Below are 27,988 nucleotides of genomic sequence, written 5' to 3' on the forward strand. Positions count from 1 at the left end.
CAGTGGGGCCCAGGGCTGCCCTCCAGGCGCTGGTGTGGGGCGCAGAGCTACACCTTAGGGGCCAGCTGATGCCCGGGGATGGGGGGGGTCCTCTGCGTCCCTGGTAACCTGGCACGGCTGCAGAGACCAGCATGCCACAAACACCATAACCCAAAGGAAACGTTTATTGGGGGCGCTCCAGCTGCTGAACAGAACACATCATTTCTTACATCGTCCTCCTGCGCTGGGGCCCTGATGTGCCCAAGGAGCCCCCAAAACGCAGCTCTGATATCTATCTATCTCTCTATATATAAATACATACATCCACAAGCAGGGACAGGTGTGCAGCAACATTACAAACAGGACAAGGTCCCAGGGTGAGAAGGGCCCAGCTTGGAGGGCTGTGCCCCTTGAAGGGTAGGAGGAAGGGGCGAGCGTTGAAGTGTGGGGCAGGCATAGCACAAGCCAGCAGCTGCTGCTGCAATGCCAAGCAAAGCTGGATGGAGGGCACAGAAGCGTCAAACACACTCCTTGTCCAGCGCCCGCAGCAGGCCTGGCCCTGGGACAGCGCTGCAGGCCCCTTGACCCCCCTCCCCTGGCCCCTCGGCAGTAGTACAGACTGGGTCCAGGCCAGCACTCCAGTGCAGCAGAGCAGGGCGCGGAGGCCAGAAGGCTCGCAGGCAGGGCTCACGCGACGGGCAGGGCCTGCTGGGCCTTTACCTGGTGAGAGAGCACGCGTGGCAGTGAGGGCTCAGCCGGCGGGGGCACCGGGCCCTGTCCTGCACCGGCTGCCAGGCCAAACTCACCTCCAGGTTTGTCCTGGCCTTGCGCAGCACGTTGTGAGTCCTGGTGACTGTCAGGAGGAGAGGGACAGAGTCAGTGAGAGCCCTGTCCTGAGGAGCAACCGCAGGTGCAGGGGGCAGCAGGCCTGCCCACACCACATCACCCCAGCGTGGGGTGCTCTCCCAGCCTGCCCGCCCACCCACCCATCCTGGCCACCTACGCTGGCTCACGATGAACTGTTCCATGCTGTCCTTGAGCCGGGCAGTGCTGTGGAGCTGCTCGGCCGCGCTCTGCAGGGCATCCTCCCTCTCCGAGAGCTGGGCCCGCAGGGCCGCGATCTCATCCTGCAGTGCCTGCTCCTAGGATGACACAAGCGCGATGAGCTGTGAGTGCCTGGCCCTACCACCCCGCCAGCTCATCCAGGTATTTGGGACAGTGCGAGCTGCCCTGCTCCCCAGTCCGGTTCTTACCTTGTCCTGGTGCTGGGCAGGGGCAGCGGGCAGCACAGTCCTCCAGAACGCAGCAAGGAGAGACGCACACTCCTCCAGCGTGCGGTGCAGGGTGCTGGCGCTGCCCCACAGGTGCCCTGCGCGAGCACACCCCAGGGCCTGTGGGAGAAGGGTGCGGGAGCGGGTGCTGCCAGGGCACCCGCTGTGCCCGAGAACTGGCTGTGCCCAGCCAGCACAGCAGGGCAGTGCCAGCAAGAGCCCACAGGCTGGACACGACCAGCTGCCTGCCAACCCTGCATGCTCAGGGCTGGGTATCGGGCTCCCGCGCTGGGAATAGCTGCAGCAAAAACCAAGCTGAGCAGGGGGGTTAGGGGCCTGCCACAGCTTGGGTGGCTCATGTCCTCGGCATGCACAAGGGTCAGGGGCTGGGGACCACCTGGAGGTGCAAGCAGCTGCAGGAGGGCATGTCCAACACCAGGGCTCAGCCCAGCACAGCACAGCACGGCACTGGGCTGCAGCCTCAGCTGGACATGTGCTGCACCAAGCACACACATGCGCCTGCTGCGGGGAACCCCCGCTGCAAAGATCCAGCCTGGCTGGGAGTGTGTGTGTGCACCCATATGCATTTAAATCACCCAAATTGCCATCTGGCCTCACTGGTACTGATGGGGCCTCCCGACACACGGCCCTGCCTGCCCCAGGCCATGCAGCAGGGTCCGTCCCCTGGCTGGCTTCAGCCCCATCCTGCCCGCGCTTTACCTCCTTGCCCGGGAGCCGATGGTTGGGCAGCCTGAGTGCCGGGCGTGTAAGACACATCAGCTCACAGGCCAGCGCCTTCCCCTCGATGATGCGCTGCTCCAGGGTCTCATAGGTGTCCAGGCGGCCAACAACGTGAGCCCCTGTTGGCCCCTCGCTCTTCCTCGCTGGTGGGTTGGCTCCACGCAGCTCTATGGGCAAAGTAGGGCTGGGTGAAGGCCACTACCTGCTCTCCCTCCAGCCTCCCCATCCCAGAGGCCTGGCTCTGCCCTAGGCTCTCCATCCCTCCCCAGTAAGGGCAGTGCCATGGGTTTGTCAGGTCTCAGCAGCCTCAAGGCACCTGTGTGGCCAGAATCCAGGACCTACCGTCCACCTGCCGGGTCACCGATGTGTCTGAGGGTGGCGGGGAGAAGAGGGGGGCTGCTGAGCTCATGCCAACATCCCGCACTGGAGGAGATGGGAAGCAACCTGCAACGAGAAGCAACAGAGCCCCTGCAGACAGCTGTGGCTCCATGCCCAGGGCTGCCGGAGGCCACCTCTCCCTCCCTGCCCACAGGCCATGTGTGGCCACCGTGTTCCTCCAGCTGCCATGACAAGGAGAGAGGCATTTGGGGCCTGCAAAGACTGCAGAGGGGATGGGCACCCCAAGACCAGCAGCTGGGCAGAGGAGCTGGGGTGCCCGGGCTGGTGGCAGGGTGAGGGCAAGCAGGTGGCTGGGCATGGGGCCTGTACCTGCACGCGTCTCGGCAGAGGGGCCAGGGATGTTCTCGTAGACGTGCAGCTCCGCGCGTAGGGCCTGCAAGAGCAGGCGGTGCTCCTCGCACTGCTGCTGCAGGAGTGTCACCGTGTGCTGCAGCCTGTGGATGGGCAACGTGTGGATCGAGGTGCAGCACATGGGTCAGGGCCAGCCACACTGCCCAGCCCTGCTGGCCCTGGGGCCACAAAGCCCCAATTCTACCTGTTGTTGTCCTCCTGCAGAGAGAGCCGCTCGTCCCGGAGCTGCCGGATGCTCTCCTGGCACTCGGCAAGCTCGTCCGCCAGCCTCCGCTGCTCCCCACGCCTCCGGGCCACCTCCGCCTCAGCCTCCCGTGCCCGGGAGCAGGCAGCCAGGAGCGCCTCCTGCACCCGCGCCAGCTCTAGGGACAGAGAGCGTGGAGATGTCACTGCAACCCTGCTCGCTGAGTATGCACGATGTGGGAGCCAGGAGCCAGGCAGCCTGGCCCTACCTTGGGAAAGATGGTCACGCTGGAGCCGCAGGGTCTGGTTGTCCTCATGCAGGGCCCGGTTCTCACTGCTCAGCCGGGACCCCAGCTCCTGCCCCTGGATGTAGATGTCGGTGGAAAAACCTGCAAAGGAGGGATTGGTGCTGAGCCCCTCAACCCAATGCCTCACTGTCCATGGGGCAAACACCTTCCCCATGCAGTAGGGTGGGCAAAGCCTGCCCCTCATTGAGCCCCGGGACCCCTGATGGCCCCAGGCTCAGTGCCGCTCCGTACCGCCGGCCTTGCCGGTGGAGGCCAGGCGCTGTTCGAGCTGCTCCCGGAGCCGATCGTTGGTGCAGATAGACTCCTCAAGGCGCTGGCGCAGGCTGCGGATCTCCAGCAAGTGCTCCTCCAGCAGGTCTGCCCCTGCCGCGGCCAGGGGGACAGCTCAGGGCAGGGGGTGGCAGGGTCCTGTGGCCCGTGCCATCCCCACCGTCCTGCCCCACACCAAAGCTGTGTCCCACAGCCCTCCTGGGGCTGGGTCTCCTCCCCGTCCCCCGATGCCCAGCCAGGATGCCCCCGTGCCCCCTCTCAGGACTTACCTGTTAGCTTCTGGCTGGATGGGTGCCCCAATGCCAAGGCCCCGTAAAACGGCCCGTGCAGCGGCCGGCTGGGAGGAGGCACGTCCCAGATGGCACGGGTCTTGGCAGCCCCGGGCGGCTCAGCCAGGCTCTGCGGGGCACCGTGCCGGCAAAGGGACGCTGGGGGGTTGCTGCCCTCTCCAAAGGGGCCCAGTGGGGCTGCAGGCTTTGCTGGCAGCGTCACACCTGCACGCACAGGGCAAGGTGGTAAGGAAGAGGAGGGCAACGAGCAGGGAGGAAGAATGGGAGTAACAAACCCTCCTGCTACATGCTTCTTGCCCCCTTCTCCCTGTGCCCAGCAGTGTGGCACAGAGTCCCCCACGGTGGCCCTATCCCCAGTCCCACTGTCTGCCCCCTGCCCAACCCATTCACCTTGGGGAGTAGAGGCTCTCCCAGGGCACCCTGATTACATGATATGAGTTGGAGGTCTCAGCCCCACTCCTACACAACGGCTAACCAAACCAGCCCTTTTCAAGGGCACCCACCAAAAGGGCGGAGCGGCCTTGGGGCTGTGTCCACCCCACCCTCCCCGTCGTCTGCGCACGAGAGCTGCCTGTCCCCATCATCCCCCAGGCAAGCAGAGCAGCAGGATGTGGCCTCGAGGCCCTGGGGAGCAGGAGAAGGAACCAGGCAGGACTGGCAGGTCAGAGGGGCAGGGGCCATGCAGCACAGCATGCCGGGCAGGCAGGACCGACCCCGCGCCAGAGCCGCACGTGCTCACTTTCTCCCAGCTGTCTCCGGAGCACCTGCAGTTCTTGCTGCGCCTCAGCCAGGGAGCAGACGGGGGGCCTGCAGCAACCCAGGAGCGCGGGGGCTGCAGCAGGGGGGGGCCCGGCAGGCAGAAAGGGGGGCAACCCAGGGACCAGTGCAGGCAGGGGGGCACTAACAGGTTTGGACAAGGAGTCAAAGTGAAGGCCTAGAGACAGGAGAGAGACGGGGAGAGACGTTAAGGTGACTCTTGCTCAGGCTGGAGCGAACATCTCCTCCCTGGGGGTCCTGTCATGCTCCAAACAGCCAAGTCTGTCTGCCATCGCCACAGGCTGGGACACCCCATGGCTGCGATGCCCCATGGGAGACGGGTTGGGTCTCGGCCTTGCAGCACTGCGGGTACCACGGCAGGGCACCCATGGCATCACGTGCTTGGCCAAGGCGTGGAGCCAGGCTGATGTTGGGGGCACGGTGCCGCGCGGCAAGGCTGTGCCGGGTGGCCTCCACCAGGACCTTGCAGGCAAAGTGACCAGGGGGTGCAACGCAGTGAGAGCAGGCTGGGCACCCACTCCTGCAGGGACCCGCATGCCAGAGAGGGGCTGCGTCTCATGCCATGCGTGGCCCCTGTCCCCAGCCCGTGGCCACGCTCCCTGGGCCTGAGCACCCTGGGGTACCTGCGCCTCGGGCGGGCTCCTTCCGGCACTGGCTGCACTCGCTGGCCGTGTCCCCGTCGGAGCAGGGCCCTAGCCCATCGGAGACAAAGGAGGTGCTGGTGACGGAGCAGGATGACTCGGAGGGTGGGCGGCTGCTGCCCGGGGACTCGCAGTGCTCCTGCAGCTTCGCCTCCAGACTCTCGATCACCTTCTCCTTCTCCTGGAGCTCCCGGCTGAGCCTGCGGAGACGGTGGATCACCGGGAGGCACGGGAGAGGCAGGCAACCCCTAGCCCACAGCCCTTCCCACTGTGCTGTGCCCGCTCCGGCCAGACACCCCAGGTCCTGCCCATGCCGTGAGGCTGCCCTGGGCCATGGGGTGCCCAGTGCAAGCCTAGGACTCCCCATCCCAAGAGTGGAGGCAGCCTCAGGGCATCCACCGAGAGCAGAGATCTCAGAGCAGCCCCTGAGGATATCTGGGACCCCCCTCCCAAAAGCAGCGATGGCCCTGGGGCGCCCACGCAGAGCAGGGACCCCCAGGCCCTCCCTGGGAGCAGGTACCTCAGTGCCAGCAGTTCATGGCTGCTTTTATCCTCCCCATCTTGTTGATCTCCTGAAAAAACAATCCGGAGAGGGACAGTCAGCATCTCCATGCCTCGATGCCACCCTCCCACATGCTCGTCTCCAGATGGAGCCGTAGCGAGACGGCCCCACTCAGTGCGGACAGCCCACGCGGCACAGGGCATCTGACGGCACCAGCCCTTTGCAGCACCCATTGCAGCATCCCTTCCCATCCCATCCCATCGCCCCAGCACCACCCCATGGGCACTTACTGGTGCCCAGCTTGTCGCTGAGTCTCTCAGCCAGCTGCCTGCCCTGGGCCAGCTGCTCCCGGAAGCCCTGGCCCAGGTAGTAGTCGATGTCCGTGCCGCGGAGGAGCTCCTCGAAGGACCGCACGGCGTCACGCAGGTGCTGGGCCAGGCCGTGGCTGGCCCCGTGGCCCTCCCGCAGCGTCTGGCGCAGGTGGGACAGCTCCCGCGCCTGCGCTTGGATCAGCGAGTCGTACTTCCTAGGGGAGGTCGGCGAGCGGGGTGACCCCGGGGCCGCCTGCACCCCGCAACGGGCACAGCGGGGCCAGGGCAGGCGTCCCCGCGCAGCCCAGCCCCGGCGCTCTGCCGACGGAAAGCCCCGTTGGCCCTGGTCCGAGCGCAGCACCCGCGGTCATACCCTGGCCAGGCGGTGGATTGCAGCTCCTTGGGCAAAACGGCCCCGGGCTTGGCTGCAGGCAGCTGCGCCTCGAGGAGGGCGACGCGGTGCACCAGGCGCTCCAGGTCACGGTGCGCCTGGAGGGCGGGCGGGCAGAGGGTGCCGTGGCCATCCGACTGCCAGCCCTCGTCCTCGTCGGTGAGGCTGCGGGCAGGCGAGGCCAGGGCCGCGGGGCCCGGCAGCAGCCGCTCGGTGCCCGAGGCATAGCCGCTGGTGACGGAGATGGAGCGGGCCCGGCGCTGCAGGCTCTGGATCACCTTATTGGCATTGAGCAGCTGCACCTTGAGGTCCTGGATGTGCTGGTGCAGGGCCCCCACGTCCGGCGGGGGCACGGCCTTAAGGACAGCCTTGCCGACCCCCGGCCGGCGCAGGGACCCCAGCTCCTCGCCCAGGCTGGGCTCACTGAACACATCCGGCTCCTCGCACTCTGCGGAGCAGACAGGGCACGGCATCACCTCTCTGCGCCAGGTGGCCAAGGCCTCTGGATGCCTGGAGCTCCCAGCCCCGCTTACCGGGGCTGGTGGTCTCATCCCGATCGGCCTCAGTCTCGCTTCGCCCACACGTCTCGTAGCCCAGGTCCTGGAAGTCCACTTGCACTTGCTTGCTGAGCTGCTGGGCATGGGGTTCACCTGCCAGGCAGCCCTGTCAGTGTGGGTCCCCCCTCCGGGCAGCGGCCGCTGCCTCCGCCCCACGTACAGTGCCTTGCACAGGGTGTCCCGGGCTTGGCTCGGGGAAGGTCCCACAGTCAGGCACGGACCCCCGTCCTGTCCCATCCCTCCTTGGCCGTTACTCACGGAGCAGGACGTGGTACTTCTCCAGCTGCTCCGCCTGTGCCCGCACTGTGGCCTCCGACGCGGCAAGCTTGTCCCGCAGCTCCTGGCACTGCCTCTGGCGCTGTGCCACCTGGGAGCGCAGCTCCGTGCCCAGCCCCGGCCAGCCCCCGCCGGGGGCCGTGCCCTCCTCCTGCCGGAGCAGAGACGGGCCTTGAGCAGCCGCCTGTGCTCCCATCTGCATCCCTGCCCCGGTCCCCATGGCACTTACGTGGCTCCCCTCCTCCTCTCCATCTGGGGTGCTGGGGCAAGGTCTCTTGGGCGCCTCGTCCCAGGACCGTGCCTCCAGCGCGGGGCGCTTGGCGGGCACCGCTTCCCTCTCTGCCGGCAGCCCCTGGCCGTCCCCAGTGCCGCTGGCTGGGGGGTCCCCCAGGGCGCCGCGACCCTTCCGCTGGAGCCGGCGGGGCTCGGGAGTTGGGGGGCCACCTGCCCCGGCCTCCTCCTGCTCCCCGCTCTCCAGCAGCGACGTGGCTTCGCCCATCCGCTCCTTCAGCTCCGCATTCTCCAGGCACAAGCTCAGCATCGCCTTCCTGGGGGCACGTGGCACCATGAAGGGCAGGTGGTGGCTGGGACATGGGGCGTCCCCCACCCCAAGCTGCTGTCACTGCCAGGTCCCGAGTCCCGGGGATCTTGCCTGATGTGGGAGACGGAGGAGAAACCGGCTTCCTCCAGCTGGGCCTTCAGCTCCCGCAGCTCCTCTTCTGCCCGCGTCTCCTGATCCGGCAGGGTGGGTGCCACGCTCCCCGGTGGGAGACCCTCGGTGCCCCCGCTCTCCTTGGGGACTCGGGGGCCGTTCTAGAAGGACAGAGGCAGCGGGTGATGGGGACATCTCTGAAGGGGCCGGGGCATGGTGCCCAGCTCCGGGACCCCCGTTCCCGGTGCCGTGCTGCCTCAACTCACATGCTGGTTCACAGCGCCACGGGCTGCCTCCTCCTCAATGCTGTCGGTGAAGTCGGTGCTGGCGTCATCACCGTCCACCCCCACGGCCTGACCTAGGAGACAGCACAGCGAGGTGCTCAGACATGCTGCCTCTGTGCCCCGGCAGTGCCTGTGGCTGGGCTGAACCACGGAAGCCCACCACGGGCAGCCTAGGGAGCCCCACTGGCAGAGCTTGGTCTTGGACATGCCCAAATTGCAGCATTGGGCTCTCGCAGTGTGGCCAAGGTCTCCCTGTTGCCCCTGACCTGTCCCTGCATGGCAGGCCCTGTGCTGAGGGAGGGGACAGTCCCAGCTGCCCCTGGCAGCACTGTGCCGGGGGAGACAGCCACCCCAGCAATGACACGTGCCACATTCACAACCCTACATTGATGCCACCTTGTACTAGACACTCCACTGCCCTGTGCTGAATGCGCATCTCACCTGTGCCATGGCATCGCGCGTCACAGCCACCAGCAACAGCAAAGGCTCGGGCACAAAGCCCCTGCCATGTGCTACCCCAGCAGTCCCGTGCTGGCCACTGCCTGTCTGGGCACAGAGGAGCACCTGGAGGGCACTGTCATGCACATGCCATCCCCATTGCGCTGTGCAAGCCTGTGCTGCCCTCACTGCAGCAGGGCCGGAGGGGCTGCTGCACCCCGTGGCACAGGGTGCCCCAGAGGCAGCAAGCCGGGGCCGGCTTTCCTTGCACGCAGCTCTGCTCCCGGCCCCGCTCTGCAGGGCAGGGAGCGAGGGCCCATGTGCCTCAGCTGGCCAGCTCGGCCCTCACGCCCTTCTCCCGCACAGCTGCATGGCCCAGCCTGCTCGGCTCCGGCTACCTGGATTGGGACAGCTCAGGCCTGCAAGCAGCGCCTTGCCGCGCTCGCAGCTGCTCACAGCCTCCCTCGTCCCCAGGGGCCCGAGGCCGCCCCCCGGGGCTGTGCAGGGCCGGGTTTGGCAGCCCCCTGGATGCTTTGCCTGCAGCCAAACCCAGCGCCGCCGAGGCCAGAGGGGTGAGCCAGCACCCCAGCACAGCCTTGCTCCAAAGCTCCCGGGCAAGATTGAACACAGCACCGGGGAAGGCAGGGAGAGCCCAGCCGGAGGAGAGGCACAAACACTTCTGGGGAAGGCGAAAGCAGCAGGGAAGCGCTTGGCGGAGGAGTTGTGTTGCTCCCGGGACAGCAAGCAGAGGGCGGCCAGAGCACGTCTTGGGGTACTGCGCAGCCCAGCCCCAGTGCTCTAATGCAGGGGGTAAACACCCCTCCACCAGCCTCTAACTGCACCAGCCCCCTGCTCCCTGCCAGGGCCCACGGCCTCACGCAGCTCCCAGCACTCCAGGTCAAGACAGAAGGGAGCATGAGCCTGGAGAAAAAAAAAACAGGGGAGGAAGAGGAAGCTGGTACAGGGAGCAGCAGGGGAGCTCACGCATGGGCCAGACTGGCCCCAGGCTGGTGGTTGCTGAGCATTTGAACCCTTCACAGCAGCAGGAGCACCCCAGGGCGCGAAGCACAGGGGACAGGGGCTACCAGGCAGCCTTGCTTGGCTCCGTGTACTACCAGCAGAAAAGAGATGCAAACGTGAGCATTTGTTTGCCACAGACCACTGCTCCTCTCACACCAAGCTTGAAGGGGATTAATTGTATGGCTTGAAAACTGCACAGGAGCCTCAGGGCTGGAAGGACTCCCAGGTGCGTTGGCTGCACTGGAAATCTTCACACCAAGAGGAGAAGGGAAACAAGGTCCTCAGGGAAATCAAGAGGAGGAGGAGAGAGCTCCACAAGGAGCTGCGAGACAGCACAGAGCACAGCACAGTTCAACAGAGGGTGCTCTTGGCACAGGATGCTCAGCCTAGCCCTTTTGCAAGACCAAGGAGCATACAGCAAGGGACAACAGGGATGAAATAGGGCCCTGAAGAACAGGGCAGAGAAGGTCGGACACCTCAGTCTAGGTCAACACTCACCCCAGAGGGTGTCTAACACTGGTGATACCAGGGGAAAGAGAGAGATCAGAGACAGACCTGCAGCAGAACACAAGCACAAGTGATGGGAGCTGCCTGAGCACCAGCCAAGGCAGCCCTTGTGCTATGCCAAGGAGCCTGCTCTCTGTCCTGGGCTCCACCCTTCCTGAGGGACTGGGGAACAAGCCGGACATTGAAGGATGGAGTGGAAAGGTTGAAGACAAGGATAGGGACACAAAGGTTCCTACAAAGTGAGATGCAGGAGAGAGAGAAGATGGCGCTACACAGAGAAGTGGGAGGAAGCATATGAGGTGAAACACAACAAAAAAAACCAGCCACAGAGCAGAGCTGCCCAGCAGCCACATCCCTTCAGGCCATGTGGCCTTCAGATCACTGCTGAACTCCGCACACAGCTAGGTACAGACCCAGAGGTGCAACACTGACCTGCTGCGTGAAGGCAAGTCTGTGCTGACTCCTATCCCTGTCTCTGAGGCAGGGAAGGGAGGATTTGAACATGGGTGCAAGGCATGGGATACAGGCCAACACACGAAGCTGTCACAAGGAGGCACGTAGCAGAGCAGTCGCAGGTCCAGACGGCACAGCCCAGCAAGATGGAGTTCTTCTGCTCCACCCTCTAGGTTTGACTTCCTCTGGCCAGCACAAATGGAGGTGACCAAAGGTACAAAATCTAGTTCCACCACCTTGGGAAGTGATCGAGTATGACATGGCTGATCCAAACCCCTCTGCCCACAGGAAGCACAGGCCATCGGAAAGCTGCTGCCATCACTTTCCAGTTCTTACACTAATTCCAATGCTCCCAGAGGAGAAAGATGCCCTGGAGAAGGTAAGCAGTAGTGCCAAGGGGGGCTGTCGCTGGCAAAGGGGAACAGGGCCCGCCCCTTGCCCAAGGGGGTTGTAGAGCCTGTGACTGAGATGCACACATACTAAGGCAGCAGAGCCAGCACTTCCCAGCTCAGACCCTTGGAGCAGGGACAGGTCTCATTCACCCCAAACCATCTGTGCTCTCTCTCAAGGCACAAAAGTCAGGCTGAGGCACAACTTACAACCAAAAAAATAAAATAAAAATAAGCAAAAAAACCCAAGAGAGTTCAGGAAAGTCTTCACTACAGACATAGCATTTGGTCTGAGCATAAAATGGATCATGGACTCTATGCTCAAAACACAAGCAGCACCCAGACGCTGCTCTATGGGTCTTGGGGCTTTTCCCAGCTTCCCTAGCTCTGGACCCCACTTGTCCACATACACCTTTTCCTTCTGCACCAGCAGCCATCAACCCAAGAGGGGGATGTTACTGGGGAGAAAAGGGGGAGGGAATATAAAAATTCACACTCATGCACTTGGGAGATGACAGAGCACATTTGGCGTTTCCTTCAGTGAAAGGGAATCTTTATTTGGCCCATGGGGGAAGGGAGAAGGGAGATGAAGGGAAATCAACTAAAATGGAATGATTTGAGTGTGCAAATACATCAGTGACCACGGGGTGGGTCAGACAGGAACGTACATGAGACACAGGTGGATTGCACTGATTGCAGTTTCCAAGCAGCTCTAAGAATATAACAAGAAACCCCGCACCAGCTCTATCGTACCATTACTAAGTACCAAAGCAACCCTCCCAGAGTCAGTGAGGCAGGCTCGCTCAGTTAGTGAACCGTTTCCATGGCAGGCGGGTGAGCGCCAGGGCTCAGAAGGCATGCTGGGGTAGGACTCTCACACGCTCCTGTTCCCCACCTCCTAAGGTGCCCTGTGTCTCCAGCCTGCTCAAACGCTCCAAGCTTCTTCCAAGAGCTTCTTCCAGCTGTCCCCGGAGCTCCTGGACCCCCTCCAGCTCCACCTGCAGAGTGTGGTCTCTCGCAGCGCTAAGCAGACACGCCGCACAAAAGGGAAGAGGGTTAGACAGGCTGCAGCAACCCTTAGAGCAGCAAGCGCACATCAGATTGGGTCCCTCCATCCAGGAGTGCCACTTACTCCAAGCACAGGCCTTCCATACTTCATAAGCAACTTGGACACCTCCTGCCTCACCCCTAAACCTCCCCAGAGCACACCCATCCCAAAAAAGGCTTCAGCCCAGAGCATATGGCTGTTAGTCACAGCTGTTCTCCAATACTTACCAAGCACTCCACATATGTGCTCTCTTGGTGGCAGGTAGCTCAAATATCCCAGAGACTGCAGCCCCATGAAGGGCAGGAGATTAGTGTGGAGGACAGAGAATGCAGGCCATGCTCTGCTGCAGGACAACAGCCTGGACAAGCACCTAGGCAGACCCTTCTCATCCCAGTAGTTGTAGGGTTGGGAATTTGACATGGGGAAGAGCAGCCTCCAAGAAGTGGCTGAGTGTGGGTGGGAAGCCCAACAGGAAAGGGAAAAGACAGGGAATAGGGATGGAAATCCCAGGGCCTGAACAAGTGCTAGCAATGGGGGCAGTCTGTACCATTTGAAGCTGGCCACTGCAGTCTCTTTGGGGAGGTAGGATGCCCAAAACTGGCCTTGTCCAATTCCTCACCCAGGCTCCCTCTTTTGCAGAACACTCACTGCTTCAGGGGTCATCCGCCTGGACCACCCACCCCTGCCCCAGCAGCAGGGTGGCCTTGCTTACCTGTCCGGGTGCATGTGGAACTTCACCAGGCTGCTGTAGAGCTGCCTCTCGGCTTGGAGAGCCTCATTTAGCCGGTTCCTTTCAGCCACCAGCCCTTCTAGCATCAGTAACAACTGGCCAGAGAGAACAGACAAGGTGCAACACTTAGAGGCAGGAATCAAAGGAGGCATCTAGCCACCCCTGAGAAGCTGAGGCTTCCCCTTCCAGATGTACCAGCCACCTCTCTTGCTTTGTCTAAGTGATCAAACCTAACCAGAGTATCACCCCAGGCTCCCCAAAAGACTGCCCTGGAGGCCAATGCTAGAAGAAACCCATCCTCCTCTCATCTTCCCCCTTCCACACACAGTCAGCCTCCAAGAACAAGAGCACCTCAGCACATCCAGAGGCTGAAAAGAAAGTCTCATAACTGTGAGCACCGGCAGAAAAATGACACATCCACACTTGCCCCATAGGGCACACTACCTGCTGCCTTCTGTTTCCAGTAGCCTCTTGTACTTGTGATTCTGCTATGGCCACTTTCTCCCGAAGCACCAGCACTTCTTGAGTCAGCCTTTCCACGGCTGGAATTTCTTCGGGATCAACCAGCTGCATCTGAAGATCCTGAAAACCAAGCGCAGGAGGGTTCAGGGGAGAAGGGCTCAGTAACAAGGACAGCTAAACTGCTGCAATCCTCCTTGGAATGCAACTGCCAGAAGTTTCCAGTGTTAGGGAAGACCAGGGTCTCCAAAGACAGAAACACCAATGCAACCAGGGTGCGTTAAGCAGACGATGGCCTGAAGCAAGATTTGAAAAGGGACGCAAGACACTCTGTTTAGAGGACTCCCAAGGGAGGGCACTTCGTACACAAGGAGCAAAAAGACAAATAATGGCACTCTGGGCAAAGGCCTGGGTTTGGGATCCTTGCATTCTGGGCAAAACAGAGGGCTATAGGCAAGTCAGCAGCAATATCATCCACAGCCAGCCACCCACGTTAATCCGAAGAGGCCCCTCGCTCCTTAGCAGAGGTATCCAGTCACTGCTACCACAGAAACCAACAGCCTTGTTTCTGACATCTTGCCATGCAGTAGAAGTGAGCAAGTGACAAACAGGACACAGGGAAGGAAGAGGCTCCTCTGCAGCCTTCCTGGGCAGAACTGCCCCAGCACAGTGCATTTCCTCACCTTGATGAGGTCCTCTTTGATCTGGATGTTCCTGGTCAGGGATTCAATATCTGAGGCCTGCACCTGCAGCTCTTCCTCCTGTGTGGCCATGACGGACTGGAGAGCAGTGAGCTCTCGCTATGGAGGGAGGAGTCCGTGAAAACCCCAGAAAGCCAAAACCCCAGAAAGCCAAAACCCCAGAAAGCCAAAACCCCAGAAAGCCAAAACCCCAGAAAGCCAAAACCCCAGAAAGCCAAAACCCCAGAAAGCCAAAACCCCAGAAAGCCAAAACCCCAGAAAGCCAAAACCCCAGAAAGCCAAAACCCCAGAAAGCCAAAACCCCAGAAAGCCAAAACCCCAGAAAGCCAAAACCCCAGAAAGCCAAAACCCCACTGCAAGCTGCTGCCCTATGTCTCCTGCTCTGGGTGCCCCCCATGATATGGGGTCCAAAACCTCCCACAAGGGGCAGCCCAACAGTTTCCCATAGGCAAAGCAGAGACAAGCACAGGCTTTAGCACTAGCTCACCCTGCTTTCCCTTTCTTTCCTTGCCATCAGCTCCAGCTCCTCTTTGGCATTAACAAGCTCCTTCTCCAGTTCTGCTGCTGACACCGTAACTGCGGAGAGAGCTAGGTTATTGCAGGGTTACCATGTGTTACCTGGTCTCTCTTATCCCAGGATTAGACAGAAACCATCTCTTTGGTAAGAGACAGGTCCATGATGCCTGCTCCCCAGCACACTTCATATTCCTAAGGACTGCTGCTCTCTTACTGATCCTTAAACAGCAGCCCTAGGGAACAGCAGTGTCCCAAGACTGCCGTCCCACTCCTGGCAAAGTTCAGGTGTCCTGGCCCCAAGGCTAACCCCAAGCCAGCCCCACATTCTCACCCCCAGCCTGAACCATCAAGTCAGAAACCCCACGCTGGACAGCATAAACTCTTGAGTTGAAGTGTCTCAACCCAAAATCAATGTCAACTTTTCCTTTCCTACACTCACACCCCCACACACCCTCTGAACCATCACCCAAGGGAAGGCTCAGCTTTATTTCAAGACACCCATTCTCGCTCAAAGCTCTTTGCCCTCCCAGAGCTTTGTGAAACTGTTTTCTCCACAGCCAAAGCTCTGGGTCATTGTTGGGGACCTTGAGAGAAGCTGTCACAGCACTCACCGCCCTCTGTCCTGCAGCTGCTGTGTCCCTGTGGGGGTTCAGCAGTTGCTGTAGCTCCACAAGCTCTTTGCAGTATTTCCTGAAAACATAAAATCCTCCTGGTTTGTACCTTTATGGGGAACCTAGCAGGCTCTCAGATTCCCTGGATCCCAGGCTCCAGGACTGCAGCAAACTGCTGGCTGCTTTGCCGGTGCCTCTGGAGACATGACAGAGCAGCGAAGGGGAGCTAGCCCAGCAGCAGGGCAGGCGAGTTGCACCCAACCTGGAAGCTTCATGTATGGGAACAGGGCTCTGGCCTTGCTTTATATGGGACTAGAAGGTTGTTGGGAGAGAGCTCTTTTATAATAAGGATTAAACATGTTTCACTCAACCACAGCAAGCCCATCTTTCAACTGAGACTATCTAGACGAAGTCTTCCTCCAGGGATTTAGCCTAACAGAGGGACCACACAGGAAGGAAAGTGCAGAGCTTGGCCCATATGTACATCTCTGGAAGTCTCTGGAGCTCACTTTGATCCCAGGAATAGAAACGAGCCACCTGCTTACAGCTGTTTCAAAACCCTCAACATGTCAGTTCACCAGTAAATGACTAACAGCTGCTCAAGTAGGAGTGTGGTGTATATAGCCTGAGTTGTGCTGAGCCTCAAAGGGGTTTTCAGCAAAGCTGCTTTAAAAATACCTCTTCCAGAATTGGAACTGATGGCAAAAGGCCAGCAGGCTCTGCCAAGAATTAGTGGGGCCTGAAATTAGCTCCCTTGTCCCTTCCAGAATGCGACAGTGTCAGGGAGGAGATTACAACGCAGTGGCCCAGCCTGGCCCAAGGAAGGACTGGGTCAATGCTGGAAGGTCAGAGGGTGGATTTCTCACATACACGCACATGCCCAAATACCGCCTTATCAAAATGAAAGGAGAAACTGAGTGACAAAGGCTTGTGAGATCAAGATCAGAACATCCAGACAATATTTCTGCTCCTCAGTTTTGCCCCTTCCTCCTACAGAAAGTCTCTTCCCTAATCCTACTCTCATTACTACCATTCTGTGTGATGCTTCCCTCTCCCTCATTTCCTCCTGCAGCAATCATTTCTCTGGAGTCCTGAGGCTGCAGGCAGAGAAACAGTGCACGATCCTTACTTGTATGGGCTGTTGTTCATCCTGCTTCAACAGCCTGGCACCAGCTGACTGAGTTCCAACAGGCTCCTTCCCTGACACATGCTGGCGCAGGAGTTGTAACTCACAGCTCCTTTCAGCCAAAGCACGTGCCATCTTCTCGGCAGCAGCCTGAATGACCAGGAAGAAAAGGGGAAGGCAGGGCTGTGACCAAGGCTTAGATCCCTGTCCCTCACCTTCCTTAGAGACTAAGGAAAAACATATCAATATTTATCTGCCACTTGAGACTATGAGAAAGGCTCTACAAAGCAGTCTGGGAACTCCTGCTCCCGGTCCCTCACAGTGGCCCTCCCATCTCTACTTGCCAGACAGCTGCAACAGGGCTCAGCCTCTGCCTACGGCAGAGCAAACTCCTCAGTTTCCCTCACCCCACCCAGAAGGGGATGGAGACACAGGAGAGGTAAAGAGAACAAAGTGGAGATAGAGCTTAGTCTTTTAGCCTCCTTTTTATGAAAGGAAACTCAATCCAAAGTATCTCAGGTAACACTGAGATGCATCCAGTGTGCAAGAGTAGGCAGAGTAGAAACTGTGGCTCTTCAAGCAGCAGTTACACTCCCAGGATCATGCACTAGTTCGATTAAAATGTAAATTAACAGGCAGTGAGCTGGGTTTCCTCATACTTCTGAGCTACACAACAGACAGTTTGGAGACTTCCCTTCTGGTCTGCTAACACCCATATGAAGCAGTGACCCTCCCCAAAGCCCCTCTGCTGCCCCACACCTCCTTCCCTACCACGTGCAAACGTTAAGAATACATAAGCCACAGCCCAGCTTGCCTAGTGGCAGGGACCTGACCCCTGAACACAGCTAAGGGAACTGCTGCTCCATCATTGCTACCACGTGATGGGTTGAGACCCACCTAGAAGGGACCTCATGCAATCTCGTGTCCTTCTCCAACACCGAGCAGCTCCAACCAGGTGGCACTGATTGTGGCCAGACAGCAGTTTCCATCTGCTTAACACAAGGCAGAAGCATCTGCCCCAGCCTCCCCGCTGCTGCACCACACACAACTCACTCGGCTCCACTGCTCCTTGGCGCTCACAGCCTGCAGCAGCTCCCGGATTTCGACATCGTGCTCCATAGCCTGACGGTTCCTGTCACCGAGGAGATCCTGTAACATCTTCTCCTTGCGCTGGAGACGCAGGCACAGCTCCTCTACTACCTCACTCTGCCCTGGGCCCAGCTTGCACAGCAGGGTTGCTGTGAGCTCCTGAAGAAGGGAGAGGAATGGAGAGATGTTGCTACTACTCTCACCAAGGCACAAGCTGTTCAGGGCAGAACAGCTCTTCAGCCTGGGTATAGCTGTGAGTAACATCTAGGGAGCACAGCTATCCACACGTGCCAAGAGCAGCCAGTTTCCAAGGCACTGACATGGGTTTAATAAGCACACTCCTCAGAGGCAGGCAGGAAGCTCCTGGCACTACTCTCTCTGCAGACAAACTGACTGAAGGCCTGGGAGGCCAAACTACAGCCTTACCTCCACTTCCTTGTTCCTGTCATGCAGGCAGGTCTGCAGCTGCTGGATGATCCCCTCCTGCTCCTTCTGCCTGCTGCAGGATTTGGCCTCACTCTCCTCCCTGAGCCAGCGGAGGTTTTGGCAGGTTGCTGACACCTGCTCTAGTTCCAGGGTTTTGGCTTTCAAGAGGCTCTCCAGGCTCTGGGGACCACAAGAGAGGCAGATCAACCAGGGACAGGGCCCTTATCCTGAATTAAGCAGAACTGGTACCACCAGTCTCTTCTGCCAGCACTGAGTCATACAGACTCACCCCCTCCTCTCCAGGCTCTACACTCACCTCCCCACCCAGCCCAGAAACACCACAGACTGACCCAGGAACTTGCCCAGCACATGGGGCCAGAGAAAGACCAACACCCTGCACCCGCAGAGACGACCACAGCATTTACACAAGAGTTTGTGTAGCACTGGGCTTGTCTAGCACAGCACTGCACTGCAGCCAGGCTGCACTCTGCATACGCAGGTACAAGCACTCACATGAATGGTGGCCTCGTTGCTGGACAGAATGCTGCGCAGCCTCTCCAGGTCACCTCCCCGCTCTCTTACCGAGAGACGGAGCTCTTGCAGCTCTTGTTCCTTCTTCTCCAGGGCACAGAACTTTTCATCTACTGCTCGCTAGGGTGAAAGAGGGTAATCACTCAAAATTGGATAGAGTACTTTTAAAAAAACACTACTTCATGTCAAGCACCTCAGCTCTCCCTTCCAGAGGGCTCCTTTGGCAGATGGGGACACACAGAGCATTTCAAAGACATGGTCACCTTGGGGTTAGCCTTGGGGAACAGTGTGGGGCTGCACCACTGATGGTAACCCAAAGGCTGAGCTGCCTTTGGTTTTGAGGGAAAACAGGGAGGCTTCACTGACAGACTACACTTACCTCCAGAGCAGCATCCCTGTCACTGACTCGCTGCTGCAGTTTCTCCAGCATGGCATCCCTGGCTGCGGGGCTCCTGTCCAAGCTCTGCTGGCATTGCAGAAGTCCCCTTGATTCCTAAAGGGATAACGTGAACCCCCCCAACCCCAGTAAAACTGTCAGTCCAGGACATGTCCACACAGCAATACAGGAGAGTCTGGGCCAACTACCTACACCTGCCAGCTCTACCAACCCCCACCATTAGAGGACAGCAGAGTCCCAGCACCTGGAGGCTGGCTGACTAAGCACCTGTGAGGGCTCGTGAGGCACCACCTCGGGCTGAGGCACTCAGATAGCTGTGCCTCCTTCCTCATCTTGGAGTCCAGAAGCATCTCTGTCCATCCCCTCTCTGAGGGGCATGTGTGAGAACTACAGATGGACATCTGCACCTCCAAATACCAAAGGAGGAGCAGAACCCCTGGCTGCTTATGCTCTGCTCGAATCTTTCTGCATCTCACCTGCAGAAGTTGCTCCTTGCGAGCCAGGTGCTGACTCAAACGCTGAACCCTCTGTTCCTGGGCCTGCAGCTCACGGCATTTCTCCCACTCCGCAGCCTGGAGCTGCTGAGCCTTGTCCTGCAGTTCTGCCTGCAGCTGCTGCACCACAGCACGCAGCTCCTGCAAGGGAAAGCATTTATCTTGTTTACAGTCCTCAATGGACCCATAAACAGGCCAATCTGAAAGAGGTGAGAGCAACAAGGGCTGTGGAGCAGCCAGAAATGCTGTGTTCCTAGACACAGCTTTCACATCTCAAAATACAGTTCCTTGCTAACGATGTTTGAATTTATTTCCCCTTCCAGGGCACCCATCCATTTTTAAATCCCTCACTATGGCCACAGGTAAAGCTTTACAGTTTACCACAACTAGCCTGCTGAAGCAGTGAACATAGCTTTGTAACATTACAGAAAGAGATAATGACATGTGCAGCAGCTAAAGCCATAAAAATGACATCGTACACACTATCACACATCTTTGCTGATTCTAAGTCCTAGGGTAAGAAGATAAGGAGGCTGCAGTAATCTCCAGAGGGCAAGTGTAACCAAGCATGCTCAGAACAGTGTAGGCAGAGATGAATGAGGGCAGAGTACAGACTACATCAGTACTTAACCCTTGTAACCCTACAGACTACCAGGCTTAGTGCCTGTCATACCTGGTTGTGTTTCCAGGTTGCCTCTTTTTGCTGCTCTTCCTCATGCACTGTGGTTTCTAGGAGCTGGGTCACTCTCCTGGCTTCAGCCAACTGATGCTCTTTCTGGCGCTGAGCCGTTTTCAACTTCTGCACCTCGAGCTGGGTGCAGAAAAGTGTGTTCTGAAGATCCAGCAGTGCCACATGTTGCTGCTGGGATGAGGACGGACTCTGTGACATCTAATGAGAGGGAAGCAGAGAAACTCAAGATCCACTTCACATGAGGGGTCTGAAGTTCATGAGCCCTGCAGAACAACAGCTGATGTACTCAAGGTTTTCCAGGGACATACCTGCAACTGTCCAAGTTGGCTTCTGTGTAACATGTCTCTCAGCTTGGCCATTGTCTCATTCTGCCCTTCAATGACATGGTACAGCTCTTCTGTCTACAAGGCAAAGGACAGGAAGCCCAGTCATTGGCAAGCCAAGCACACCCTCCCTGTCCCAAGCCTCCAGCATGGATTATGACACATCAGACTCACAAGAAAGCAAAAGCTTCTCCAGAAACAATTTAATGAGATCCAGGATGCCACGCAATGGCTCTTCAGTCACTGTCTACAAGGACTAGCACATTTTCCTCCGTCAGTGAGGAAAACCCCACCTGCCCAAGGCTATTACCTCACTCTCCTTGCTCTTCAGGGCCTCATTCAGACTCTGGATTGTACGGTCTTGTCTCTGTGATGTTTCTTGGACAGATTTTAATTCAAAGTTCAACTCATTCAGTTTTTCCTGTAGCAACTGAACACAAAGAAATATGAAATTTGGCTTATCCTGCCTAACGCTCTATCTAAACACACTTAGGACTCCCTCCAGCCCTTACTCAGTCCATACAGCCCACATGTTCACCAGATCAAGACCAACATCATTTTCTCCAGAGTCTGGATATGCTGTTTGAGCTGCGTGGAGACCACTATGAAGAAAGACAAAGCCTTCCCTTTTTCCACAGGACTTTTTCAGTGCTCCTAGTTCCTCCAATACAGCACCCAGGTGCAGGGCAGAGTTTCTGGGCTTGGGTTTCATATATTGCACTACCTCCCACATACCCCAGCAGAGTCTTGCTCAGATTACCCAGCACCCTTCCCCATTTCTATCATTAAACAAATGATTCTCTAAACAAGATGTTCCCTTAAGAAGGAAGGGCTGCTTCAGCCCAAAAAGCTCCCAAGAGATCTGAATAAAAATGTCTCCATGGAGAAGCTACACACCATAAAAACCCTTGGCTTTTGAGGCCTCCCAGTGCATTGCAGCTACATGTCTACAATCTTCCATCCCCTTCTCTTACTACCTCCTTACATCACCCAGGCATTCTTGCAGCAACTGCTGGTCTAGGTAATTCCACATTTGATCAGATCAGTGGTTCATCTAGCCTCAAGTTCTGGCTTCAGCAAAAGGGAGCCTACTTCGTGCCAGCTTTCCAACAGCACAGCTGCAGAGCAAAGTGGAACTTCTTGCTATACTCCGTGGTTGATTTAAAACCTGAAGAACAATTGCCTAAGAGCAGCATAGCTCAAACAGTTTTAGGACAGTTATCTTCTTTCACTGAGATGTACATGACAGTGCATTATTAAACATGCTCGTTTTGACATTCTTAGTCTTAGACGACACACGTCTTTCTTGGAACTGACTCCAGTCTTAATTTCCCAAGGAGTTACAGCCATATGATCTCCTCTGTGTTGTTTACTGGCTTACACATCTGTCACATTCTCTCTTCTCCAAGAGACACTTCCCCCCACACGCACTGTTTAAACTCTTCCAGTGGCATTCACCGGGCCTTGAGCCTCTTCTATTTCCCTGTCAACCTTTGTGGACCAGGAGGCTCCAACAGCTCACAGCTGTCCTTGGATTTAAATAAAGAACCTATCCAGTGATGCTTTTCCTTTTATCCCCTCCATTTTCCCCATGGGTACGGTTACCTTAGAGTTCAAGAGTGTAGCTAAGAACATCTATCCCTTGCAACATGTGCTAAATTTGATCTGCCTCAAGACTACCCAGCTTTCTTAGCAGAGAAACTTACAGCCTTGAAATCTAAGTGAAAGCAGGACCACTCCCCACCCCCAAGCTGATCTCCGTTACTGCTTGCAAAAAAGAAGCCAGTTGTCTCAAAGGCAGCTGCTCTTCTCCCCTGCACCAGGCTCAAACCAGGCAAATACACAAGGCGGGAAATAAGCCTCTGGGCATCTCTCCTTCGTTAACTCCCAGCAGGCTTACAAGGCAACCATGAAGTTCCTCCAAAACACAATTTGCAAAAACAAAATATGGAAAGTTTACACAACACAGCTGCAGGAAAAAAGCAAGTGCTTTTAACTCAAGCTGACAGCTAACAGCACCAAGAATACAGTGTCAGTACATGCACCCTTGTTGAAACAGGTGCAGATGTCTGCCTCCCTCCAGGCTGGGGGAGGGGGGGGGGGTTCCCCCTTACTAGCTATGTAATACTCGTTAGGCACCAAATTTGCTGTTCATGAAGAAATACCTTATTGGTGGCATCAAGTTGCTGAATTTCGCCCTGCAGCTCTGTAGCACACAAATCAGACACATGCTCCGCTGCTGCAGGGTCACCTGGAGTTGGCTGCTGATGTTCATCTTGCAGATTCTGGAAAGGACAGAAATGGTTCAAATCTTGCATTGGTCTCCATTCAGTTGCCAGCCTTCTGACAGACCTTACAGCACAGGCTTAAACAAGCACCACTGGGTTTTCCTAACTGCCTTCTAAACATCATGCTGCCTATGCCTCCCTCCACCAGGATGGCAGGTCAACACCTGGCTGCTTTCTGCCAGAAGCTCCCCTGCTGCCCTGAGGCTCTGTTTTGGCTCCCTTTCTCTCCACACGCCCTGGCGGTGAGCTCAGCAGCTCGGCTGGCTCTAACTGCTGTCTCCAGGCCGATGACAGATCTGCTCCCCACACCCAAGCCATGCCCTGAAACCTCCCTCCTACATGCCCTGCTGGCAGCTCCAGCCAAACTAAACTCTTTCTACCCATATTCTCCTAAGCTTATTCCTCTTAATCAAGCCCATAACCTTCAATCTCTCCCTGCATCTATCAGCCTGTGTGACACAGAGTCACCCCCTGCTCTAAATTCCTTCACTCGTGGTTCTCCAGGCTCTCCTTCACAGCTCTCCATGCTCCAGCACGCTCGCTTTGTACAATTCCCTTCAGCTCCACAAATCAAATTCAATGCCACAGCTGAGATTTTATTCATGGGAGACATCTATTTACTGAGAATGAAAACAGCCTACTGTCTCCTAACGCACAGCCTGCCAGACTCTGCTGCTTAAGCGCACACTAAGCCCTTGTCATCCCTTCTTACTATTTTGCTGCCTCCTGACCAGCAACTTGTACCACTCCCTAGAGCAGCATTCAGGTCCAGCCACCCACCCCAGCCCTCACAGGATACATTAAGTACTACTGAGTACCTTTAGCGATACAAGATTGATCATACTAGTGTCTATTGCAAGCAGGAGGGAAATGAAGGCCCTAATAAGCAGGGGATACGGGAAGATGCCAGACCCTTTTCAGAAATCACACAGGAGCACCAGCTCCAGGCAATACAGCACCCAGGAGAATAATAGCTGACTCCGATTAGCCCTGTCACGTTGAATCCTCGTCTTGAATACCCACAGGAACACAGTCCCTGGGAAAGGCAAACAGCACGGAGGAACCCTTCCAGGCCTATGCACTGCCTCTCACGGTCTGAATAGAAATGCTATGGCATTTCTGATTTCCACATCCTCCTGCACTCTTTACTCTGCTTCTCCTTCCCCACTTTTTTTTCCTGCTCCTTTTATCCATGCTGATTTCTGCTTTCTTTCCCTCTAGTCCATCACCTAAACTGCACCCTTATTCCCTAGGACAGTAACAGAACCCAAGTCCATTCCTACAGCACTGAGCTACCAACATAGTCTTTCCTGTACAGCCAAAACTCCTAATTGTGATATTTTCCTGTTAATCAATGCTTCCCTTTATACTGATATTTTAAGATTTTAGTGAAAGCCTAACCAGTCACTGCAAGTAGTTTCAACTTTGCCCAGCCAGAAGGCTTCAGATCAGACAGGGAGAGCTGCTGGAATCTCTCACACAACTATTCTGCAAGTAAGGGTGATGAAAAGAACACACAGAGGCAAAAGAAAACCCTTTCCTTGCAATTTGCACATTCCAAAGAAAAATAAACAAAAATCCTGTAAACAGCAAAGAGGAGGGAGGAAAGAGGCAGAGCCAGCCAGCTCCAGAGTCCAAAGTCCCTAAGCCCAAGCTGCCTCCTCCTTTGTGCTTCACTGCAATCATGTCACATGAAGACGAGCACGGCTCCCCAGAGTCTCTCCTACATCAACATTTGCTCACTGCCCTCTCTTCAACGCAGCTCCAGCAATGTCAGCACACATTAGCTTAGACTGAGTACTTCTTAAAAAAAAAAAAATAAATAAATAAAAATAATAATAATAATAATAATAATAGTAATCACTGCATTGCCTACACCTGCCGAGCTCAGATCTCCCAGAGCAGAGGGTAAAACACCAGCTGGCTGTCAGTACAGCCGTGCTTCCCTCACTGCCAGCATGGCTCCAGAGGCAGCTGTAAGAGAGGGCTCAACTAAGGCTTGGTTTGGTGGTGTTTTCTGGGGGCACTGGTGCTGAAGGGGAAGAGTAGATGGTTCAAGAAAACACCCAAGACGACAGTACCTAAGAGATCACATGCCCCAGACACCAGATTGCTCTCAGTCATCATAACTTATGGCAGTGAATTTAAAGAGCTGTGCTTCCCCTAAAGCCATAAGGAAACTGGTCCTGTATATTCCTTTCATGTTTCCAGACAGGCATTCAAGCATACAAATCACTGGAGAGCAGCATCTGACTTTTAGAAAGAGTGCTGTTCATACAAAGACAGAGAAGGAAAAAAATAATAATTTATACAAGAACCATTTAGCTTACTAGAAGCATCCGACTTATCACTTTCGCTGTTAAAATCATCCGAACACTCAAGCACTCTCCCCTTCTGCCAGACCCAGCACTGCGGTCAGCAATTGCCATTGGGTTGTTGCCATGGCAAGAAATGGCAAGTAAAGAATTCGGCAGGATGAATTCCCTGCAACGACTGTTGTGCAGCAGAGGCTGAGGTTTAAAGAAACTCCTCTAAGCAATTCCAAGATACAAGGATAGCAAGACACAACACAAAGCCAAGCTACTCATGTGTCACACCGACTGCTCTATGCTCTGTTAAGAGAAACCCTATTTTTATGCTGAAAATATGTCCCTAGAAGTGAAAACAAGCAGCAGTTGACAGAATATACCAGCAGCACCTATGCCCTGCTTCGCATCTTCAGTCGCAGGCTATAAATACAATGCCTGAGCGCACCACATGAAAATTAGTGTTGTTGTTTTGCATTCCTCCATAACGTCATTTCTCGAGCACACTATTACGAGGAGCAGACAGCTCTGGAAAACACCCGAGCAGATGGGAGAGTAAGCAGCGCTCACTGAATAGGAAGTGCAACTCAGTACAGCTACAGTTGCCATAGTAATAAACAAGCATTTTTCTCCTCCCCGAGGCTACCTAGAGTATTAGGCAGCACTAAGGCTGCTAATGTGAATGCAATTAGGCTGACACGGATATTCCTGAATTAAAGCTGACTGAGGCCTTCTATTCATTAAGGGAAGTGATAAAGGAGTTACATGCGCAGCTTTCTGACTGCATACTAATGAAGATTTTATTAAAGCCAGCAGAGCAGAGACAATCCAGCACTACAAGAGGACTAAAATCTAAGCAGATAACAGCACTTAGGCATCTTGTGAAAGCAAGAGAGCTCACTGCCTCTCAGCAATAACTGCCATTAATTGATGAATCTTTTTACAGGATCAGAAAATAAAACCAATTATCTAGAATACCAACCCTAAAGTCATCCACTGGCACAAATCCACCTGCAAAGAAAACGCCTTCTCCTCAGGGCACACACCACAGATCACTGCACAGATCTGCATGTTGGGCTGGTTTGAGGTCTGATCGATAGAGGCAGGGCTCTGAAGACAGACGAGCCTGACACTGAGCCATTACCAAGGCACAAAGAAAAGACATTTGCTGGAAAACACATGCCCACAAGCTTAACACACTCCCTTCAGTTGTGGGTAAAATTCAAATCAGCTGTTTAAAGAGAAAGCTGAAGTGAAACTGGCATTTTCTCAGCAGAAAATGAGAAAGCATGCAAAGACCTCAGACCTAGCTAGTACCCTGCACTCACAGGGAGGGATGACCGAGGCAGAGGTTAATTTCGCAGAACACAAGGAGGAAACAGATCACAGGAGAGGGACAGAGAGAGGGACCACACCTAAAAAGGACTGAGCTGCCTATTCTTAGCCCTTGCTTCGGCAACACGTGGCTATCCGCATTATCTCAACCCAGAGGAATTCCTAATGGACCTGGAGTCGAGCTGCAGGGACGCTGCTCAATTGACAGGCTACACAATGACCTCTACCTGTACCCGAAGCGGCATATAATCCTCACAGAGATCGTCCCACAGCTCTTGCAGGTCAGAAATCTCCAGGGAAAGACCCAAATGAGCTCTGGAAAGGGATTTCCTGTCTGCATTCAGGAAAACAGAACCAGCATACATTAAGCTGGCAGAAGCACTTCCATCTGCCGAGTCGCGGCTGGGTTTGGGAGGTGGCAAGCTGGATTTCACAGGAATAGGTAGCCTGCTGCCTCTGGGACTCCGAATGGGTTTGTACTCCAAGGCCTTGATCAAGCTGAGGGCCAACTCCAGCCTATTCCCACTCAGTGAAGAGTGTGGGGTCAGGCGATCATCTGAGAAATCATCGCATTTCCCACTCCCTTTCACCCCCTTATCTGCATCTTCGTCTTTCTGCTGCAGAGGGCTAGCCTCCACAGTTGTGTCCAGTGACTCAATGGAGGACGCAGGCGTGCCCTCCTCCATGCTCTCCCCATCCACCGGCCCTCTGGCACCAGCTGACTCTGCAGTGTCGCACACAGATGATTCTTCATTGCCCATGCTTGCTGACCACCGGCTGGAGGGCCCGCAGGAGATGCTTCTGGCCACCTTCCGCGGCACTTTGCAAATCGCTTCGTAGTCAGCATCGGCCACACGCAGCGTGGCACAGCCGCGGCAGCGCCGCGGGCGGTTACTCGCTCCATCCGAAGCATGGCAGCTGTATGGCTCCAGGCCGTGCTCTTCATGATCCGTCCAGCACTCGTACCCAGAATAAGCAAAGTCCTCCTGAAGAAGGGCAGCATACCGAACATCAGGCAGGTTAGAAAGGTCCACGGTCCCATCCCCAGCTCTGTCATCTGCGCTAGAGTCATCGTTGTTCCTACGGTACATGCTTGCAATGCAGAACTTGAGGCGGTCCTTCTCCAGCAGCAGCTTCTGCAGGCGCTCGATGGAGAGGGCTTCGATGCGGGCGATGACCGTGTCGAACCTGTAGATGCGGTCCAGCATGAAGGCACACTTGCTGCAAGCGAACTCGGCTTTGCCGTCCCGGCACAGCTCCCTGCCCAGGACGTGGGAGAGCAGCACCTGCAGGTTGAGCTTGGCCGTCGTATGGAAGATCCATCGCCGCTGGTTGCCGCACAGCTCCCGGGCGCAAATCCGGCAGGTTTCCTTCATCTTCCCCCCTGACCAGCACCCCGAACTACTCCAGGGGGGTCGCAAGAGACCTTCCCCAGGCCCCCGCCGCTCCCTCAGCACATCGCCCAGGCCATGGGCCCCTGGCACACCTCACCCCGGCTCCCCCCTCCTGGGGGGTACACCCTGGGACCCCCAGGGCTCCCTACACTGCGGGAATTTGCCGCCCTACAACACCTCCCCACAGCGCAGGCCCCCAGGGCTGCCCCCTCCTCTCCTTGCAGCCCCCGTCACCCCGGGGCTCCCCCGCTCCTCACGGCCCCCCCCGCCCCGGCCTGGCCCCTCGCCCCGGAGCTCCCCCGCTCCTCACGGCCCCCCTCCCCCCGGCCTGCCTCTCGCCCCGGGGCTCCCCCCTCCCCTTGCAGCCCCCTCGCCCCGGCCCCGCCGCTCTCGCCTCCCCCCCCACCCCGCCGAGGATGCTCCTGCCACGGCGGCGCCCGGCTTGTGGCTCAGATTTCAAGATGGCGGCGGGAGGCGGTTCCACGCGTACGCAGCAGCCGCGGCGCCTGCCGGGATTTGTAGTCGCCCCGCCA

The 27,988-nt window shown here is 56.8% G+C and overlaps 1 protein-coding gene across 1 annotated transcript; it reads right to left on the reverse strand.

Annotated features, from left to right (window-relative positions):
* Nucleotides 1-146: 146 nt before the first annotated feature.
* Nucleotides 147-27,941, reverse strand: LOC112997370 (myomegalin-like). Its single transcript, XM_064515711.1, has 38 exons — nt 26,289-27,941; nt 22,298-22,417; nt 20,443-20,562; nt 20,118-20,210; nt 19,792-20,007; nt 19,101-19,259; nt 18,607-18,720; nt 18,210-18,347; nt 17,697-17,876; nt 17,235-17,429; nt 16,185-16,331; nt 15,056-15,134; nt 14,416-14,504; nt 13,911-14,027; nt 13,213-13,350; nt 12,751-12,863; nt 11,886-12,013; nt 8,166-8,257; nt 7,900-8,060; nt 7,477-7,795; nt 7,230-7,398; nt 6,948-7,064; nt 6,397-6,862; nt 6,003-6,238; nt 5,731-5,782; nt 5,193-5,410; nt 4,532-4,726; nt 3,772-3,996; nt 3,464-3,595; nt 3,194-3,313; nt 2,926-3,103; nt 2,700-2,824; nt 2,334-2,435; nt 1,971-2,158; nt 1,233-1,370; nt 983-1,121; nt 786-832; nt 147-699 (listed from the first exon to the last, which is right to left on the reverse strand). The coding sequence occupies exons 1-38, from the start codon at nt 27,435-27,437 to the stop codon at nt 667-669; spliced, it is 6,747 nt and encodes a 2,248-aa protein (XP_064371781.1). The 5' UTR covers nt 27,438-27,941; the 3' UTR covers nt 147-666.
* Between the last annotated feature and the right edge of the window lie 47 nt (nt 27,942-27,988).

Source organism: Dromaius novaehollandiae, chromosome 8 (genome assembly GCF_036370855.1).
Source record: "Dromaius novaehollandiae isolate bDroNov1 chromosome 8, bDroNov1.hap1, whole genome shotgun sequence".
Lineage (NCBI taxonomy): Eukaryota > Metazoa > Chordata > Aves > Casuariiformes > Dromaiidae > Dromaius > Dromaius novaehollandiae.

Bases quoted from the DNA above. Each gene is read 5' to 3' on its own strand.
- LOC112997370 (XM_064515711.1), bottom strand. From the start codon at position 27,437: ATGAAGGAAACCTGCCGGATTTGCGCCCGGGAGCTGTGCGGCAACCAG. The intron at 15,135-16,184 runs GTAAGGATCGTG...TTATGTTTTCAG, and splicing joins ATGAACAACAGCCCATACAA to GAAATACTGCAAAGAGCTTG. The intron at 3,596-3,771 runs GTAAGTCCTGAG...TGGCCGCGGCAG, and splicing joins ATCCAGCCAGAAGCTAACAG to GGGCAGACCTGCTGGAGGAG.